This window comes from Balaenoptera musculus, chromosome 15, assembly GCF_009873245.2.
Source record: "Balaenoptera musculus isolate JJ_BM4_2016_0621 chromosome 15, mBalMus1.pri.v3, whole genome shotgun sequence".
NCBI lineage: Eukaryota > Metazoa > Chordata > Mammalia > Artiodactyla > Balaenopteridae > Balaenoptera > Balaenoptera musculus.
In genome coordinates, this window is record NC_045799.1 from 4,657,281 (window position 1) to 4,677,973 (window position 20,693).

Here is a 20,693-nt window from a genome sequence, read left to right on the forward strand (position 1 = left end):
CCAAATAAACCATGGCAGGTACAGTCAATGGAATAGCATGCCATTCAAGGGACACTGAGGAGGGTTTAATGACATGGGGAAAATTCGCAGGATATTAAGTGAAGAAACTACAAGCAATATTTTAAGTCTGTTCCTCTGCGTGCGCGTGCGCGCGCGCACACACACACACACACACACGGTGTACTGTGTGCCTGCGTGCGTGTGTCAAAAGAACATCGGGCAAGGATCATCTCTGGGCGCCAAAAATCACCACGTGAAAGACTGCTTGCCGGCAAGCAGGATGTTCATGTGGTCTCCCAGTATCTGATTCCTCTGAGTATCACAGATTACCTATTAACCCACAAGGGGAAAATGTGCTTTGACACTGGGGAGAGTTGGCATTCACCATCTTAACCAAGTAATCAAACTTAGTGTCACCAAAAGAGGGACAACACAGCATTAAATGCCTTCTGATATGATGCAGCATACATGACACCACCTAGGGAATATTCTTGCCAAAAAAAAAAGAAACAAAACCATTTAACCTGAATTTAATCATGAGGAAATAACTGGACAAACCCAGAATGTGGGATATTCTACACGTCAACTGGCCTGGACTGTAAAAAGGCTGAGGGTGCTCTAGCAGAAGAAAAACTAAAGGCCGTTTTTGGAACAACTGGAAAATGGTGAACATGGGTATGGGTTTCTCGATTAAACATTACTGAATTAACGTTAAGCTTCTTATCTGTGATAATAGGACTGCGGCTATGTAAGAGACTGTCCTTGCCTGAAGCAGTTAGGTGGTGAAGTGTCATGAAGTCTGTGTCTTACAGTCAAGTAGTTCAGCAAAAAAGGAAGTTTATGACAGCAACGAAGCAAACGTGGCAAAATGTTAAACGGTGCATCTTAGTAAAGGTTAGGTGAGTAGGCACTACTATTTTTTCAACTTTCTGTATATCAAAATATAAAGAAAAATATTTTAAAGTAAAGAAAAAGCACAAGGCTCTCATTAACAGTGGTTGGGTTTAGTATAAACAAATTACAGGTCACTTAGTTTTATTTTTGTTCATTTGTATATTTCCAAAATTTCCAACAATGTATGTACATTTCATATAAAAAAATTTTAACTGTTATAAAAGTTATCATGGAAGTAAAATTTGCCTTTATTGTATATAGAGTGCCTGGCCTATAACAGTGCCCAGATAAAACAGCTGCCAGATGCCAGACACTATGCCAAGTGTTCTACACACACAGCACATTTAATCCCACAACAGCCATGTGAACTAGGTTTTCATCCCCATTTTACACGTGACCAAACCCTCAAGAGAGTTAATGAACATCGCCCAAGGCCACAATGTTAGTAAAAGGCAGAACTCAGCTTCACACCCAAGGCACCCAAGCCCATGCTCTTTTCACCAAGCCATGCAGCAAAAGCCAAACAGAATATATTCTTGGATATCCCATATTTTGCATTTGCCATACATTTCCTTGATCACACAAAGTAACATGAAGTGACACATCATGTTCCAGGAAATAAAAGTAGTGAATGTCTCAACAGTCATTCCTATTCAAAGGAATCTTAAAGGAAGACTACTCTCACTGATCTCTCTGAAACCCCCCAATAGCTAGCTTACCCTTCATTTCCTACCCAGAAGTTAAACACGCATGAAGGTGGTCAGTTATGCTTTTCCAAGATGAAAAGCAGCAGCTGTGTGGTGGCACGGGGACGTGAAGGTAGGCTGTGCATGGAACAGCGCTTAGTATAAAACTTCGAAAGGAAAGCAGCAGTACAGTGTGACCCCCAGCTAACTCAAGTTTGCAGGCATATTCCTCGGATGACTTCAGGCTCTTAGTCTCAGTCAGCAAACTGCCAAGTGGTGAAAATGTTGAGGCAGTCCTGGCCTTCTTTTCCAAACTGTGAGGGCTAGACAGTCTGTCCTCACTGGTGCTGTGGATTTTAAGCTTTATCACTATATTGTGATTCACACTCACAGCACCAGGATGCCTGCTGATTTATTCAAGTGAAACCTTGGGGAAGAACTACCATTATAATCTTCTTCTAGAAAAATCAGTACGAGGGATTGATTGCAGGGCCCCGCCCCCATGGCTACCAAAATCTCAAGACCCTCACATAAAATGCTAGGACCGTTGGCCCTCCATATCCACAGATGCAGAACACACAGAAATGAAGGGCCAACTGTAATATATCAATTATTTATTTTATGAAAATGAAGTCATCTTATTTTTACCAAAATTAAGAGACAGAGTTAAACATGTATTTAAGCAGGCGGGGGGGGGGGAAATGAAGGAATCTTGGGGAAAACAACAACAACAAAAAACCCAGAATCATGCTTACCAGAACCAAGCATGAAAAAAAAATGCCTAAAGGGTTGAAGGATATTTAGTATTCAACTCTCTCCCATCCCTCTGGGTTCTGGAGGATGGGGAAGATGTGGTAGGAAGGGTCTCTATAATGAAAACTGTCCTTTTCTGTGGGGGGATGGGAGGGGGCTGAAGGGAGAGAATCCGCAGACCATTCAAGACACAATCCACCAGAACAAGGAACTGCTGAAGGAAACCAGATACAAAAGTCAGAAAAGAAGTGTTCTAAAAAGTTACATGAAATGTTAAAATCAAAGTTTTAGAAAAACCATAAAGGTAGTCAAAGCACAAACCTTGAAGGCACCATTCCCCTTTAAAATCAATTTTGACACATTTTGAAATGCATGCACCCACGATTCTGCACCTAATCATGTCTTTTAATCACTGAAAAAAGTAAGAAGCATTCAGTACTTACTACTGCTTCCATATCAGAAGTGTCAGCTGGAGCAAACATAGACTGAACCATAAACTTGTGTTTACTTTTCTCATTGGGGTCATAATCGAAAGGCTGTAACATCACTGAGAAAGAAAATACTTCATTAGGACGGTCAGAGCTTGGTTACCAGCACCCATTTGTTACGTTATTACTTGTAGTTTGGCTGTAAAGCAGTTTACCAGGATCCTCTCATCTGAGCCTTAAGAAGCCCCAGGTGAAGCGAGCAGGTCAAGATGACCAGCCTCTTCCTCCACTTTGCAGGTCTCAAACCCGAGGTCCAGGAACGTGAAGGGACTTGCCCCAGGTCCGACAGCAGGTCGTGGCAGAGCTAGGACTGGGGCTTAGGACCCAGGTCTTCTGATCCCCAGTCCACTCATCTGCCGCTAGGGCACACCTGACCAGACATCTGCTACGGGCCTTACATCCAGGTCAACCAGGTAGAAACACCTGTGCCTGTTTTGCTCAAGAAGACACATGCAAATGGTCTCTTCAGGAACAAAAACAGAGTAATCCAAGACATCTAAGGAACTGTTTTAGCTTCTCTCTGTCCCATTTCCCACGTCAAGGTCATCAAAGTAATGCTTCAAATGCAATTTTGCCAAGAATGTTAGAGAATTTTCACAACCAGCACCCTCAGAGCATGGAGAAGACACCACCAGCTTATACCCTTTTTCTCCCTAAGAACCTAGGGGAGTCTCACCTAAGGGCCCTCTTGACTGAGCACACCCACTGCGCTGAGGGAGGTGCCGTCCTGTTGCGACCGGCTGCCCTAGGACCTACCGCCCTACCCCATTAAATGACAGCTGCTTTAGAATACAGGTTTTGCTACAAGCCTTTGACTAAACCACACATCTCGTTAAGTTCCCTGAAAACTAACCTTTTCATACACAGGAAAAGCCCGTTGTAGCCCTGACCTTGATAAAGAGCTCCCCGGGACTGACCGTCTCCCTTGGGCCAGGAGCTCAGCCCTGCACTTCAGCTTTCTCATTACCTCAAAGGCAGGTAACGTTGTGGAAGTTATTTTGATGGCTGTTTTTCAGACGAAAAAACTGAAGCACAGAAAGGTTAGCTAACCTGCCCAAGGTCACAATGTGGAGGAGTGGACACTCCGACGCAGGTGGTCTGACTGGAAAGCCAGTGCTCATGGGCACCACGAGGGGCTGGCCCTCTGTCCTCTGACAGTGCAAGTCCTGTCCTTCTCCACCAGCACCTCTGCTGCTGGGCACTCAGCAGCGTTCTCTTGCCCTTGAACACACTTGGAACTTCCCAGGTGCTTAAAGCCTCACAATCAACCACCCCCTGCAGCAGAGGAAGGGCACCTACCCTAAGCCCTAGCTTATAAAGGAATCTGGGACTCGACAAAGTGAAGGGACCTGCTCAAGGTCACTGTGCTGGGAAGCAGCAAAACTTCCACAAGCAGCCACGTGCCGTCAGCACCCCTTCAGCCACCATGGACACTCCAATTCGAGACGGGGTCACATCCCACACCCCAGACCCACCATCACATATCTCACAGAACCACGCATGATGAGGAAGAGAAATACAAACATCCCCCTCCGTCTCAGAGGTGCATGGGTCCTTTCTCTCCTGGGGACAGAGAAAGTCTATCAATATGTTCAGTCTGAGGACCCCAAATCCAAAGTGTGACCATAAGCAGAGAGAACAAAAGGTTGTTTAAAACACAGGACCACTCTACTTGAAATTTTATTCTTGCAGATGTAAAGGCACAGTTCCATCCTGGAAAAGCAGTCCTTGCTGGTGGCCTGGGACCTGGCACAGAGACAACTCTGCCTCTGGCATCACTGAGCTAGCAGGAGCTCTCCTGTGGACAGGCCTGGAACATCACTACACACCTGGGCTTGACATTTAACCTCAGGGACAAATGACCAGATGAGCAGGTCAAAACCATGGACTCTTATTCTGAAGCTAAATTCCCATTGCGTTTTTTCCACCTGCAAGACTGCAGTAAGGAAGAGGCATGTGATAAGAAAGAAGCCAGTGTACCACATGCACTGTGTCCTCCCCGGACAGGAACTGTCACCTTTTTTTGGAGTTGGTCACAGTCTTCAAACTACTATCAGATTAATATTGATTTTAAAAAAATTAAAGTGAATTAGGTTTTAAGGATTTCAGATCTCACCTGGCTGTGACAAAATCACGCTCTAGGATTTTTTAGAATTGGAAAGAAAAGAACTTTGTCCTAGACCACACTTAGATTTTTCAGTAGGGCACAGCTCTAGTAGAAAAACTGCCTCATCCTTGAGGCTCTGCTTTCCCAGCTGTGAAGCATGGAGGGCTCTGAGGCTGAACGAGGATTCTCTGTAAAGAGCCCAATGCCCAGCAGATGAGAGCAATCAGAGACACTGCTAATTTTCAGAGAAGTTGGCTCTTTAGCTCCAATGACACTGGATCACACACAGAGAATGGATGGGTCCAGAGACCCTAACACAACCCCACATAAAGAGCCCCAGGAAGACCTGCTGTTCCCTTTCCACTCTTCTCCCCCTTCCTCCAGGAGGTATAAGCCAGAAAGAAGGGCTTGGGTTGCAGGCACGTCCTAAAGCAAACTGACCCTTCCTTTTTCTCTCTCTACCTCGCCCCAAGCTCCCATCCCCAATGCCATCGCAATGTCCCAAGAAAGGAAAATAACTTTTACTAGGGCCTAGTACAGACTAGGCACCAAAGAAGGAATATTTTCCTTAGTTCTCCCATCAGTCCTCACAACAGTCATAAAGATGGCCATGTCTTTATGTTCTAGATGAGAAGACAGGGCTTGGAAAGGCTAAGTGGCCTCCCTCGGGTCCCACGGACAGCGTATTAACTGATGGAACCAGAGCTCTGCACTGGCTTTGCGTCCACAGTCCAACTTCCACACCACAGGTTCTCGAAGCATTACTCGCAGACCTCGAGACCCACCCCTCAGGTGGTCCATAAAGTCAAAACTGCTCATAATAATACCAAGACGTTACATATTACATGCCTTTTCCACTGCATTGACATTCGAAGTGACGATCGGCACAAAAGCAACGGTGGGTGAAACTGCTAGTGCCTGAGCGCAGACTTTACTAAATTCCAACCCTTGACAATGCATCTTAGCACTCTGTACAATGAAATGACAAGTACACATCAAGCATTTCTGCTGCCTTGGGAGAAGCACCTGTGCAACTGTTCAGGTTGTGAGCTCAACTGGACGCTTTCTCATGGAACCATTTACTTGAAAGAACAACCGACAGAAAAACTATGGTTATTCACACCTGGGTATATGGCAGATATTCTCCTGAAAAATGAATGAAGTGAGCCTGTCACTTTAAGGAAAACAACTTATAGTTGTTGCCAGTGATAAAAACCAGGCATTCAAACAAAAGTTAGAATACTGGAAAACCTCTCTCTGCCACCAAGAGCTTCACAGTTTCCTAAAGATTTAAGGACTTTTCCAATGAGATCAGTGGGAATAGTAATGAATGTACTTTTTTGATACTGTATAATGAAATGCCAACAGTTGGAAGATCTGTATAACTCAGCTAGCATAATATTACCAAAGCCATCAAGTGCAAGAGAAACCAATACATTTTAGTGAAACAAAGTTCAAACGGTTCACTGACAGGGTGTCAGATTCTACACTGTACTAAACTTTAAGAAAGTGTCACTTGTCAAGTTTCGGTATAGTATCAAAGAATAATGTCTATATTACCTGAAAAGGCTATTAAAAATACTCTTTCCTTTTCCAATACATATCTGTGGTAAAGGTGGCTTTACTTCATATATATTCACCAAAACAACACCATTATAACAGACTGAAATGCAAACGCCAATTGAGAGAATCCAGCCTGTCTTCTATTTGGCCAGAAATCAAGGAGATTTGCAAAACATACTGAATAAAGCCATAATTTTTTTGAAAAGTTATTTTCCACTAAAAATGTTACTGTTTGCATAACTGTATTTATTAAAGTTGTTACTAAAGAATACTTTTTAAATTTCTCAGTTTAATTTGCAATACAATAAATATTGATACAACCCACAAATCAAAAAAAGCTCTTTTGGTCATTTATTTCTAAGAGTGTAAAGGGGCCCTGAGACCAAAAGGTCTGACCACCGTTATTCTACATCAAGCTGTCCCGCAGGCCTCTCGAGGAAGAAAATGCTCTGGTTACTCATTCAAGTGAAGGCACTGGTGGCTTTGTGTAGTCCCCTTCTTGCGAGAATGTGCAGTTTGAAAGAGAAAGCAGCCTCACACAAACCAAGTCTTGAGTGCCGTATGTACCCAGGCCTCGGGCGGAGACAGAAGCACACGCGCACGTGCACGTGTCCCTTACAGGGAGGGGACTGGGGTTCCCTGGGCTCCACTAACCAAACCACCCTGCAACCTCTTGCTCCACCTCTGGAGAAGGGCGCTGTCTGAGACCCCCTGCCACCCTTGGACCTTGCAGGTGGCATCAGCCCAACTCCAGGCCTAGAGCACGCTACCTGCCGAGTCGCCAGAGTGCAGAGCTAGAAGACCCTCAAGAGGATGTAACTGACATTTAGACCTCCGAGCTCAACAAGAATGTAAGCACACAAAGAAGTGGGTACTGGTGGTAACTAATCACCTTACAGGAGCACTGGACACAGCAGAGGTGGCAGGTCAAACACCCCTTCTGCAAAGGCAGGGACTCATGAAATAGAAACACAGATGCCCGATGCACTGGTGAGACTGGCAAGGTGAAAACTTTAAGCTGAGTGAAAATGGTGGCCGCTGGTGAACTTCAGGAAGCGCGGGGTGTGAGACGGGTGCTCGGCCCCTCCCCTCTGCAGCAACTCTCCTTCCGCCTAGAGCAGTAGGTGGAAAGAAGGCGTTTGCCACCTACCATCGCTCCTTCCTTGTGGGCTCCCCAATCAGCGTGCAAGAGGGAGGAGGTCAAGTGGCACCGAGACTTTGTGAAATTTCATAAACCGTCGCTGGGCCTCAGCAGCTGCACCCTGCTGAACTAACACAGCCCCCAACTCATGTCCAAAAGTTTGTATTTCTCAGCTACGATCATCTCATGTCGAATTCAATTTGTTATACCCTATTAGCTGGAACTTTACGAGAACATGACAGAACAAATGTTGTTAAACGTTTGTTCTTTCAGCTGCATACATGCAAATTGTGACAGAAATTATGTACTTTTTTCCATGACAGGCTATAAAAGAGTGTCCCATTAACTTAATTTATTTCACTTGAATACCAGAGACACTGATGATAAAACCCTCTTAAATGAACCATCTATCCTACTTTTAAAATGTATTGCTGATACTACACTAAAAAGAAGCCTGTTACCAGGAGACGGCCTGGAGACCAGGTCACCACTCACCAGCGTTAACGCTTTGTGATACAATGTCTGCTATACTGCAGACTGCGAAAGTGAGATCCTGTTAGGAAAGGGCCTTCATGGTCGTAAAACACTGGATCAATAAGATCAGACTTTCTTCAGAAGAAATGCAGAATATATGCCGCTTACCACACACACACACACACACACACACACACACACACACACACACCCCACCTCGGAGAAATGACTTGATTAAATGCGGCATAAAAGCTTATGAGAACCCGAGCAAGTCACAGATCATTTTCATCTGCAGCATAATGGCAACAGAGCAAATGAATAAAAATCTAACAAGCACCTCGACACACACTTTATTATTATTTTTTTATTTTTTATTTTATTTTTATTTTTTTAATCTCAGAATTTTATCTTTAAAATGTCCCTCTCCTTGCTCACGTGACCGCGATCTCAGCTCAGCCCCACCCCCCAACATCTAAGTTTCTCCAGCTAGATGTCCCCGCCTCCTCCCGGTCTCTCTCAGACAAGCTGCCCCGCATCGCCCTGTAACGCTACAGATTTAATCTCCCCCTAAACACCCTACTCACCATCACGATATTCCTCCGACCAAAAACCCGCTACAAAAAAGCCTATTTCCCAAGTGAAAAACAATCAATTCAAGTCCACAGCCTGGTTCTCTCACTTTACTGATATGATCCAACAATAGGCTTCCCTGCTGGTCCAACAGGTGTGCACATGGTGCTGGCCACACCCCCGCACGCAGGTATTCTCCTGTCGTTACCCAAGTCTCCTCTTGTCATGTTGGGCCTAGGAGGCTGGCACATCCCTCTCGGTCCCCCTGCCCTACTCACATCTCAGTATGTCACACCTCCCTGGCTTCCTCTGACTCTGAACCTGCCACTAGTCTGACTCTGTCATGAGGGGGTCTCCAGCTTCAGCGTGCATCAGACCCACCTGGAGTGCTTGTTAAAACACAGGTGGCAGGGTCCCACCTCCAGTTTCTGATTCAACAGGTGGGGCTGAGAACACGTATTTCTAACCTGTTCCCAGCTGCTGCGGCTGGGCCAGGCGCCCTACCTGGAGAACACGTGCTGCACGACGCCTCCTCACGCCGCAGCTCCTACTGGAATGCTATTTCACTCTCTCATTCTTCCTGGGGATCGTATTCTATCAGCGGACACTACTGATACAGAGCTCTCCCCACATGTTCGCCTTTTCTACCCAATTAAGCTGAGACCAGGACTTCATGCTTTGCTACCTCACATTCTGGGAACTAACCTGCAGCTTTCCACTGGTTGAAGAGTATGCCCCTTCTTCCCTTCCAACATTCAAAGCCCTCCAGAATCACGCTCCCTCCAGAAATCTCCCTGGGCAGCACAGAGAGAGGAAACCCTCTTTAATCCTCAACCAGCTGTCTTCTCTTCCGTCCCACTTCCCAGAGCCACTCACTCTTCATCTCGTGGTTTAAGACAGTGGTTTCCAATCCTCTCATCACCACTGCGCTCTCTCACTCTCTGTCTTTGCTTTCATGCCTCTGTCAGAAGACTGTTCTCTACTAAACTGCATTTACAATGCCACTGCTCCACTTTTTTGAAACTAATCAGAGAGAAACCAGAACTCTGCCATCAGCTGATGATAACCAGTATTCCACAGTGAGGTGACAGAATTCTAGCCTAAAGCAAAGCGGACATTTTAGTTAGACTGGGTGCCCTTATCATGAGTAAATTTATTATTTCCTTTAGGATGCTCAAAATGTTGAAAACATGACTACTTTCCTGGACCTCTGCCTATTCAGGGACCCATGGATGGAACTAAGAGTCTAGAGGGTAAATAATTAATTGTATCTATTTATAAATTAGTTGACATTGAATTGTCTTTGTGTTCTCTACAGGATTTTCCAGTTCAGTATAGCCCATCTTAGATAACAAACTCCTCAGAGTCTCATTAATTTATTTGTGCAGAGTTTACAGTACAAATGTACCCCAGTATCACTGGAAAATGAGGTGTGCCATATACAAGCACTGGCCAAAGAACATGGCTGACTCACTCTTTTTTGTAAATATCTTTTAAAATGCACATCTTTTTTCAAAGCTCCAACACACTTTCCTATCTCCATTAACACTTTATACTGGAATACCACACAGCCTTTCCTGAGTACTCTCGTGATTATCAACATCCATTACACGCTACCTTAATATGACCCACAAGCGAGGTCTCTTGGGACTGATCCACTGCCCAGGGAGAATGGTCTGCCCTGAGGCTCAGGCAATTCCAGATCCCTACTGTTCTCTCTCCCGTCCTTGTTCTTTGAGGTGTTCCTGTCCAGGCCTTCACTGTGGCCACCGCTCGCAGCCCTTGCCCTTCACTCTGGCCTGTGATGGGCTGGACATCAGAACAGGGTTAACAGAGAGTCTAAGGTAAGAGTGTAAACAGGAGAGTCAAGACTAGGGAGCCTAAGTGTATAAATGTGCAAGGTGCCGTAACCAGGGAAAGGAACGTGACTTCTGGCTGCTCCGAAGTCACGCTTGGTTTTTGCTCCTCAGCCACGCTGCAGGAGCTGAAGCTACCTTCAGCTGAGTGAGGGGTACTGAATGTTCTTGGATAAGTCCTCTTGCTCATGATCTTTGAAAAATGTAAAGAATAAGGAAATTGTGTTACACTCATAAAAAGTGAAACAAAGGGTTCTCCTTAAGAAACTTAAATATTACAGTAAACTTAAAAAAAAATCTTTAAAAGCACGATTAAGCTTAATTACTGTTGGGAATTTCCCCCTTTTTTTTAAAACCAGAATCTCATCTGGTGAAAAAGATTAAAGACATCTTTTAAGTATGAATGTGAGTTGTTCTTATCTGAGAGTCATAAAGCTGGTTCATGAAAACCACTTATAAAAAGGTTCTGTTTATCAGAGACTTCCAAAGCAAACGATCAAACGAAGAAGAATGTGGCTGTTAAGATGCCCAAACCTCCAAATTTAGCTCCCACTATCAGCACTTGGCGGATGAATCCCTGACTTCCTTCTCTAAGGACGGTGCACGTATACTCGGACGCTAATCACCTAAAAGCTGCAACCCAAGGCTGGCTGGTCCAGGGCAAGCAAGCAGCTCCTTTAAACTCAGTCAGCAAAATCTTAAAAGGATTAATTATCAATTGCAGTACTACCCAATTACATTAATTGACCAATGTTTCCATCCAAGAAGAGTTGCTGATATTCATTCTCTGTCCTCGGGATTTTACTGGAAGAACTTTATGCTTTAAATGTGATTGAAATAAGTGCTGAAAAGGGCTATATGTCAGGAATAAACACTGCTCCTTAATTCTTTGAATTTTCATTTAAAACACAGATTCAGACACTAGAAGATTTGTGTTTGTTTGTCGTTAATCCATTTTCAATTCCCAGGGTACACTTAGTAAAGTGTATCTGTACCTAAATACTGGTATCTTCAATGACTCTTTCCAATGCCCCCCCCCAAACAGATATTTTGCATTTCTAATTTCCTTGGTACAAAGGCAACCAATATGCATAACTGAACTGCAAATGGAAGCGTGCTTGCTACTTTAGTGAAATTAGAATTCAGTGAAGGTTATAAAAATATTAAACTTAATATCATATTACAGGAAGCGTAAGTATTTTTGATAGGCCCATAATTTTACCACTTCACCTGCTGTATCCGCTGGCAAACATGGTTTGGAATATTAATGGAAAACTCCCTCATTATTAAACTGCAGTATTAAAAAAAAAAATCCACAACCACTAACAGCTTACCACAAAGACATTTTCAGAAATTATCTACCTTCAAAATATTTTCCCACCAGACAGTTCAGAAAACAGATTTAATTTTGTAAAGCTAGAACAAATGGAGAGACCCCCCACTGCTTCAAACAATTCATTAATTCAAAAAGTTCTATTTTCCTTGCATCTAAAATCTCTAGAGGAAAAAATCCAATCTCCTCTTCTCCAATCTCCATTTAAGTGTGCCTATTTTGCTGAGGTCCAGATTTGAATAATTCAAAACCGTCTCTAGCAGATGGTGTGTATCAAGGGGCAAGGGGCCAAAACCATGGCATTCTGGGCCAATTAATGCAAACACAAAGCAGCCAGCACCCTCCCACCTACTGCCTGCCTCATCCAATAGGCACAGATCCCAGAAGGGGCTGTCAGAAAGAGATGCAAGGAGCACCTACCTAAAGGACAAAGAAAAGGAGTCAATCAGAGACCCGAGTGACCGGATCCCAAAACACCCCTTTGCGAAGTCCACATGTTTTCACCTACCGACACAAGAAGTTTAGGTTATACCTGTTTCCAACTGTAACTTTACCACCTGAGTTTATAAAAGAGTTGTTGTTTTTTTTTTTAAGGACCCAATGAGTGATGTGCCATCTTCTGAAGAAAATACATGACAGGTCAGCGTCTGGACTTTTGATGCATAATGTAAGGTCCTGTGAATATCAGATTAAGCTGACAGCTGAGAAGAGTTTCACAGGGTGTGTCTGAAAGACATCTGACAGCTAGAAAGTCTCAATCCCTCATCAAAACCATGATTTGTGTGCCTTCAAACCTCAGTCTCTCTTGCCAGCTCCATGGGTAGATACCATCCTCCTCCTCCTCCTCCTCCTCTTTCCCTTCCTCCTTGCCCCCCTCTCTCAAAGAATGATTTATAACCTTTCCTATCAGCTAGCACATCCCAAGGGTTTTCAGAAATGGGAAAAAAATAATGTACTAGTCATGTCCTTTTCAGGTATGCTGTGACATTCTGTGTGGTAGGCAGGGCAATGCTGGTAGTAGTTTCAGTTGATTTGATGACCTCCTTTTTATAGATTGTATTTGAAAATTTACTAGTGACTTTTCACTATAAAACAAATGCATATTATAGAAAGAAGAAAAACAAAAATTCCTTCTTAAATTAGAATTAGAAAAATTTCATAAGTTAGTAAAATGTATAGAATTGATTTATTTCTAAAAAGGCAATTCAAATATGTACGATCCACCTTCAAAAGAAACTAGCCAGTTTTTGTCAAAGCTAGTGGAAGAAAAATGCAATCCCACTCTTGTACCACACTTCCCGTTAAAATTCTTCAGCACTGGTAAATACTCTGTGAGGTGGATACCATTCTCTCCACCTTACAAATGAGAAAACTAGAACCTAGAGTGGTTAGAGTATTGGCAAAGATCAGCCGACAGGTGAAACAGCAGGGTTGGGCTTCCTGTTCAGGTTTCCGAACCCCAGATCTAATGATCTGAGTAGAGTGGGTGCAACCAAGCTCGGCCACTCTCGCAGGCGGGAGAAGGGAAGGCTGGCCTCTGAGCCCTCTGCACTGCGCGTCTGCTGGGCTCCTCCTTCCCCTGAGGACAGTCTCTCTCTCACCCGCAGGAACCCAGGAACTCCACGTCCTCACCTAGATGCCATCACGTGGCTGCATCTTAACAGGACCCTTGGAAAAGTGCAGTGCTTTTACCCCAAGACATGAGTGTCTAATGATACAGTGGCCCCTGAGCACAGAAAACAACAGCCAGTGGAGGCTGGCCTCCTCTGCCGACTGATGAGGCTGTCCCGAAAACGCAGTGCAACCCGCTCTACCCAGGTGCGCCCCAAGCACTGAGACCCGTACACAGCAAATAAAGACAAAGGCGCCCTTTCTCACGCGTAAACATAATCCTGTCTCGTTAGGGGGAAGGCCTGCAGACACGCGGGCATTTTGTTATTCAGTGACTTCCTTCCCCAAGTGCGTGACATTCTGAGAGCCAAGGTACTTTGTTCTACATTCATTTGTAGGTGGGGCCATCCCCTCACACTGCTGAGGCAGTTTAGTGTCACCAAAGAGCCACTGGATCAGGACAGACACCTGGCTTCAAATACTAGCTCGGCCACTAATCACCCATGTGCCTGTAGGTGTTCACGCCCACTCTCTGAACCTTACCTTCTTATCTGCAAAAGGAAGGCCACAACCACAAAATCTTGGTCTTCCTTAAGGAGGCAAACATAAATCGAAACAAATGCCCAGGGTTAGCTATTACTTTAAAAAAACATTCCTCTGATGGGGGAGGGGTGAATCTTTCTGAAAGAGATACACATATACTCACACACGTTTATACTTCATATTGGAAAGCACACCTACACTGTACAACTGCCTGTTGAGACTATTCAGAAAACGATGTTGCTGCCCCATGTTTACTGTGAAAACTTCTAAGTCTCAGCTACTGACAACCTTACTCAAATTTGACATGGGCAAGGAAATCAAGAGGTAAAAAAGAAGTCAATTTTAAAAAGGGAATAAAAGATATCAGCTGCCCTTGATTTCAGCGGAAAAACTGAAACCATACGGATCCAAGGAACACCGAAATGCCAACATCCTGGGCCCCTTCCTTTACCAGCATGCTGCAGTTCAGAGAGTCTGGGCATCAGAGCCAAACAGGATGGTCCACATCTGGGCTCTATCGCCGGCCAGCTTTGCGAGCCTGTGGCCACCGGCCTCCTTCTTAGTACAACGGGGTAACGGTGCACTCTGCACAGGGCAGGTAACAGAAGTTACATGAGATAACGTGTGTGCAGGCCCAGCACAGAGGAGACCCTCAGTAAATGCTGGCTGCCACCCTCCTGAGTCCTCCCGGGTAACAACCCGATGCGAGAGTCCAAATCAGGTCTTGCAGCCTCAGAGACAAACACACAGGGGACAGCTGGTGTGGGCGCACCATAATGAGAGAGACCGATGGATGCAGGGAACAAGAGTTTGCAGAAATGATCAGATAATGAAACACCTTATATCTTTCCAAAGAGGTGAGTCATTTTCTTTTAGGTGTCAAATGAATAGCCAAATGTATCACAATCAAAATCTGTCATGAAAAAAGCCAGCCAGGTACCCATTTCAAACGAGCAGTAGCTTCTAATGATGCAGAACCTTCTGTGACAGTCTCCTGATACTTAAAGGATTAACACACACTCCCCCAGAGCTCCTCCAGAAATACAAAAAGCACTGTTGGATCCAGAAGTTCTAATGAGCTAAAAGTTTATTCCATTTCTAAAATACATTTAAACTCAAACCCATCACTTACATCTCCTTAATTCTGAAATCCAATTCTCAATTTGGGCACTCTACCAGCATCTTTTCAAAATTTGGACTTTGGAAAATATATGCCCTCTCAGACAGAAGGGGAAAAAAACCCATCAGACATGCACAAAACTTGCACCCTTGAATATATTCCAATTTCCTCAGCCTTCATCTCCCTTACCCTTTCACAATCAGTAAAGTGCAGTTACCAATCACTGGAAATGACATGAGCTTAATGTCAGAAATCATTTAGCTTAAATAAGAAAATAACTCCATTTAGCTTTCTCCCACAAAGTAAAATTAAGTTTGTTTAGCCCTTTTTTATTTACTGCCAAAGGGCAGATTTAATTTCAAGGGAGTGAAAACCAAACTTATTCTGAAGCAAAGTCTGAAGTTACCACTTTAATTTTGCTCTATTGAGGCACGAAGGCCGTAAGCATTAAACTAAAGAGACTTTAATTATGGAAGAACAACAGGTGAGTGGGACCCACAGAGCTTTTTAATCAGAGGGTGGGGGCTTGTGGGGGAGAAAACGACCATATTATTTTGCTATACTGCACATACAAGCTTTAAGAGATCCCACTACTTCTAGGGGGCCTTTTTAGCCCACCCTGTTGGCCTTCATTCTCAGAACTTACCAGATACGTTAATAGAGGCCCCTGCATCAATGATCCCACTGTTGGGCCTCACGCAGTACCTACGTGGTGCCGTGGTCTTCACTTTAAAACACACATTTCGGTCTGTCGGGTTGCCAAGCTTTAGGTTGGTGGTGACAACGTCGGTGAAGGGACCTGTGGAATGAGACAAGAGACTGATTGGGGATCTCAGGAGGATCGTTTAGAAGAAAGACTGATTTATGGTCTGGGGTCGGGAGGGATGTGGAATATGGTTAATCCAAAACCATCTCATTATGATGGATAGGAGAGACCGGCTGAGGCTGACGCACTGACAGTAAGAGCTAACATTCACCAGGTTCTCGCCACGCCACCAGGCACCTGGCCTAGTGCGTGTTCTAGCATACAGTATCTCCGTGACACCTCCCAACTTCATGATTACTGCCAGAGGAGAAAACTGAGGCTCGGGAGGACACACTACTTGTCTAAAGTTTTCATGCTAGTTAGTGGTAGTTCGGATCTGTAACCAGGCAGCCTGAATCCAAGGCCAGTTCTTAACCTATGCTGAACACTGATTTCCGCAATAACAAGATGAAATCTAACAGGGAGAATGTAAAGGACTAGACCTGGGTCCAAAACGATTATCAAAGGCAGAGTGTGCCAATAGTGGTAGAGATGCAAGAAACACGTTGAGGTGTTAATGGTCTATCCACACAAACTGCCCCCACAGCAACACAGTGTCGCTGCGGAAAAGCTAACATCATCTTCGGTTACAGCAAGTTCAGCGTCCTGCTGGGCAGCCCACACCTGAAACATCGCGTTCAGTTTTAACTACCCAGGGTACCAGGAAGATTGAAACAAAGTGCCCTGAGGGTATTTTTTATGATTATTATTTATTCATTTTCTACTTTATTAGATTTTTTAATTAAAAAAGTAAAACATGCTTCTTAAAACAAGCCAAATAATAAAGGATGTATAAAGAGGAAGTTAATAAGCTTTCCCTTGTCCCCTGAGGTAACTAATATTCACAATATGGGAGATCTTTCCACATCATGTATGCTTACACAAGCAGTACACACATACATGAGTGAGGAGGGGGATTAACAAAAATGGGATCATACCATTTACATTACTCTGAAACTTCTCCAACACCTGACCACTAGAGTTTATCAAGAAGTCGGGGGGGGGGTGGCGGGGGGGGTGAACTACAAGGTCTCTTAGGTCCTCTTCAACCCCTTTTCAAATTCACATCTTTTCACTATGTAAATCAATGATGTCTTTGTGTTTCCTCCAGGCAAGCTCTTTACCCCATCTCTACATTCACAAGGAAGTAAGAGGTGGGGTAGGGAGGTGTGTGTGCGCCTGTGTTCACAAACTAAGGCACACACGAAGTTGGTTCATGTGCTCCCTAAGAAGATCCACAACCAAGACGTTTAAATCTGCGCCTTGAAAATTTTTCAATGAGACTCTAAGCTCCTGAGAACAAGAATGATACCTTACCAGTTTCTATGTCTCCAGCACTGTGCCTGGCATGCGGTAAAGGGGTGTGTGTGGAGAGAGGGGTTGGGGAGAGAGACAGAGACAGAGACAGAGACAGAGAGAGAGACTGACTGAGAGTCACTCGCCAAGGAGGAAAGTACCTCGTGGATTACCACTAGCAAAATTAAAATCTCAGGCTGCTTTCTCGCCTCTGGAGGTGCTCTGGGCATGAAAAATCAATCTGATATGGGCTTAACAAATATAAATTAAGAAATCAATAACGGTGAAAAGAAAGAAAGGAAAAGGGACTCAATTCCAATAAAATAAACTACAGCCAGTTCTGCTAGAAAGCTTATTTTGAAAACGTGAATCTGTTTCAATGTGATTGATGTGCATATTATGGGGACAATCTGAGCATAAAATGAATTTCACATTTGCTTATGTGTGATTTTGTCTGCAAGAAACGCTAAGTGATCACAGAAAACTGCACCCACCTGCACCGGGTGGCATAGAAATACACAAAATACACAACTACACACACCTCAATCACCCACCAGCACCTCCGTTCACCGTGTGGGACAGGGGCCACACCCATCCTCACCTGGTGTCACCTTCCCTGTGATTTCAGGTAACCCTCCTTCCTCCATTTCAGTACCTCACAAACTGCAACTCTTCCAACGCCCACTTCCACAGGCAAACTTCAGGTCTTTTTCAAGGTAAAGTGCCATATTTATTATAGTATGTATATATTTCCGAGCCATTTAATGTGTGCAAAACTATGCTTCTGCTTGTATTAGGTTCCTATCTTCGTGTGTGCATGACCAACAAAGTTTTTGAGTGTTATGCACCTAATCTCATTTCCTCCTCTTAAGTCCTATGGTTTTTACTGTGCTATTTTGTATAGGATGGCGATTTTTAGGAACGCATATGCTGCATTACAGCAGGACTGATTATACTACTAGATCATCTATTGTTTTGTAGTTTCTTATACTAAAAGCTATTCCCATTCTTTGAGCAATGACACCTTCAAGAATGAAATGCCTAGGGAATTCCCCGGTGGTCCAGCGGTTAGGACCCCACACTTTCACTGCCAAGGGCAAGGGTTCAATCCCAGGTTGGGGAACTAAGAACCCACAAGCCACGTGGCAGAGCCCCCCTTCCCCCCCCCCCAAAAAAAGAATGAAATGCCTAGACAGAATTTCTCCATTTGCTTACCTTTCCAATAAGCCCTGCCTTTGGCCCCGTGGCAGTCAAGCTGGACGCCACAAGAGGGAGGCACACTGTAGGCCCAACCGTGGCCAGGCGTGGGGAAAGGCAAGGCCTCTGCTATCTCATCCCGCCTACTGACTCCATCACACAGAACCCTCTCTTGAAATGCTAAGTCATCTCCTTACTGAGAACTAAAAGCTTACGCAGGAGGGTGGGTACGCTGTGGTCCAAGAGGATTTTCAGCCACAGTGATGGACAGCCAGATGCTGACGACGCTCCATCCTTGTATCAAATTTTTGGCCTCCAGGGAGGAAAAAGACACTTGGTGCTGAGGCAGTCTTTTCGGGATTATGGAGGCAGCAGCTCTCCATGACTCTACCCTTTTCCACTCTCCAACACATGCAGTCTGGCTCAGAATGAAGATGAAGAAAGTCTGATCTCCCATTAAGTCTCTTTGCTTGAAGTGGGTATCACTTCAGCAATGGTAAAAGAAAAAAAGAACAACTAAACACAACTCCAGTTTTCTGGAGTCAAAGAAAGCAATTAAACAAACACACAAACACAAGCTCAGACAGACCTACACGGGCACAATCACGATGTACATATATTCCTTGGCCCTCACGTAAAAGGTGCCAATCACAAGGACTTACATGCCAATCATATAGGCAGAGCTCCAGCTCAAATGACCCCACAATGCTGGGGGGAAAGGAGAAGAAAACAGACAAAAACTGTGAGACACCTGAAAAGGGGTGTGCTTTCAAATATAAGGCCTACGGGGGAAAACAGCACTCTCACTGACAATCTGAAGGTGCTTCATAAACTAACAGGCCTTAAAGCTTTCCAGATATAAGCTTAAAGTTATTTGTTTCAACAAAATTCTGCCTCAAGAACATGGAAACATCATCAGATCAGAATGCCAAGAATTCATAAGGGCCCACAAACACATCCAAAAAAATAGAGGATTTTCTAAGGTGGTTTGAAGTATACTAAGCAGAAAATGGGGATGTTGGCAAGATTTCACTGTGATGAAATTAAGAGTACTTACTTGTTTCCAGCCCAGTTTCTCCTGTCTCTTCCTCCTCACCCTGCCTCATCAGAGGGGGGAGTTTAAGTGTGTTTATCCTTTACAATGACCTTTTCTTCTAGGTATTCCACAAAAATAAAGCAAATTTAACTGTAAACACTAATCTGCTTTTGGAAATTCCACCAGTTAACCCATTACATAGCAATCTAAATAATATTTCAGCCTATAAGATTCTCCTAAAAAGTAGTCTAATTTATTGAAAGACAAACGATATTTGTGTAATAAGAAGAATAAAATAAATATCCCAGATCTCTCCCTCAACACTCAATCCTGAGCCATTAAGTGTTAGAGATTTCTTGGGCTTAAGTAGGTTTTATTTTTAAAAATCTGGAGGCAACTATACTAAAAATATATGCAAGTGAACAACATCATTGATAAAATAGCAAAGTCTCGTGTAAAAATCACGACATTTTGTAAAAACAGGCCAACCCTTCTCTCCTCACCCTGGGCAATTTACTCTAAGAATTTTATTGAAAACAAATTCTATTCGATTTGAGTAATTATAGGAAATAAACCATGTTAGTGTTCTCCTTTCCCCTGTATTAATGAATTACAATACACAAAAATCTCAATAAAAATGATGTAATAAGGGCTTATGAGAATCATTCATATTTTTACTAGTCATTTTCATTTCATAAAACTGCCATTTCCATTAAAGCATTATGTAAAAAATGGGATTTTACTATACCAACATGCATATTTATCACCAATGAACTTAAACATTGCTTATACAGTACAGACTCAATTTACAAATGAAATCTACAAAAATTAGACTTTTTTCTTTTAAAAGATAAAAAAATGATTTGGGATCTCTAGTACTGCAGCACCTCCTTTTAAGCATTTTTCTTCTAATCTTCTAGTCCTTATTTCAGATAGTTATACAGATATTTAAGAATTAACATCTAACGTGAAAAAGGAGATCCAAAAAAATGAAGCAACATGAATTTGGGAGAAATTAGGAATATTCCTTAAAGATTTAATTTTTCTTCTTTTTAACAATTTGAATAATGTTCTTCATGCCCTATATTATGCATATTCATCTGTGAAAATTCTTGTGAGTTTGATAGATGCTCATGAATAGCATTAACTAACGTGAATATGAATTCCGTGACATGCTCTAAAACATACTAAGATAAAACTAAGCACAGTATAAACTATTT

At 43.5% G+C, this 20,693-nt stretch overlaps 1 protein-coding gene across 1 annotated transcript in view; it reads right to left on the reverse strand.

The window, feature by feature from the left end:
• Positions 1–20,693, reverse strand: part of VAPB (VAMP associated protein B and C) — a 49,933-nt gene that overhangs the window by 6,771 nt on the left and 22,469 nt on the right. The window contains exons 2-3 of the mRNA XM_036826345.1: positions 15,786–15,938; positions 2,777–2,880 (exon numbers count right to left, since the gene is read on the reverse strand). Coding sequence (XP_036682240.1) covers positions 2,777–2,880; positions 15,786–15,938 — 257 coding nt within the window. The remainder of the gene's footprint in view (positions 1–2,776; positions 2,881–15,785; positions 15,939–20,693) is intronic.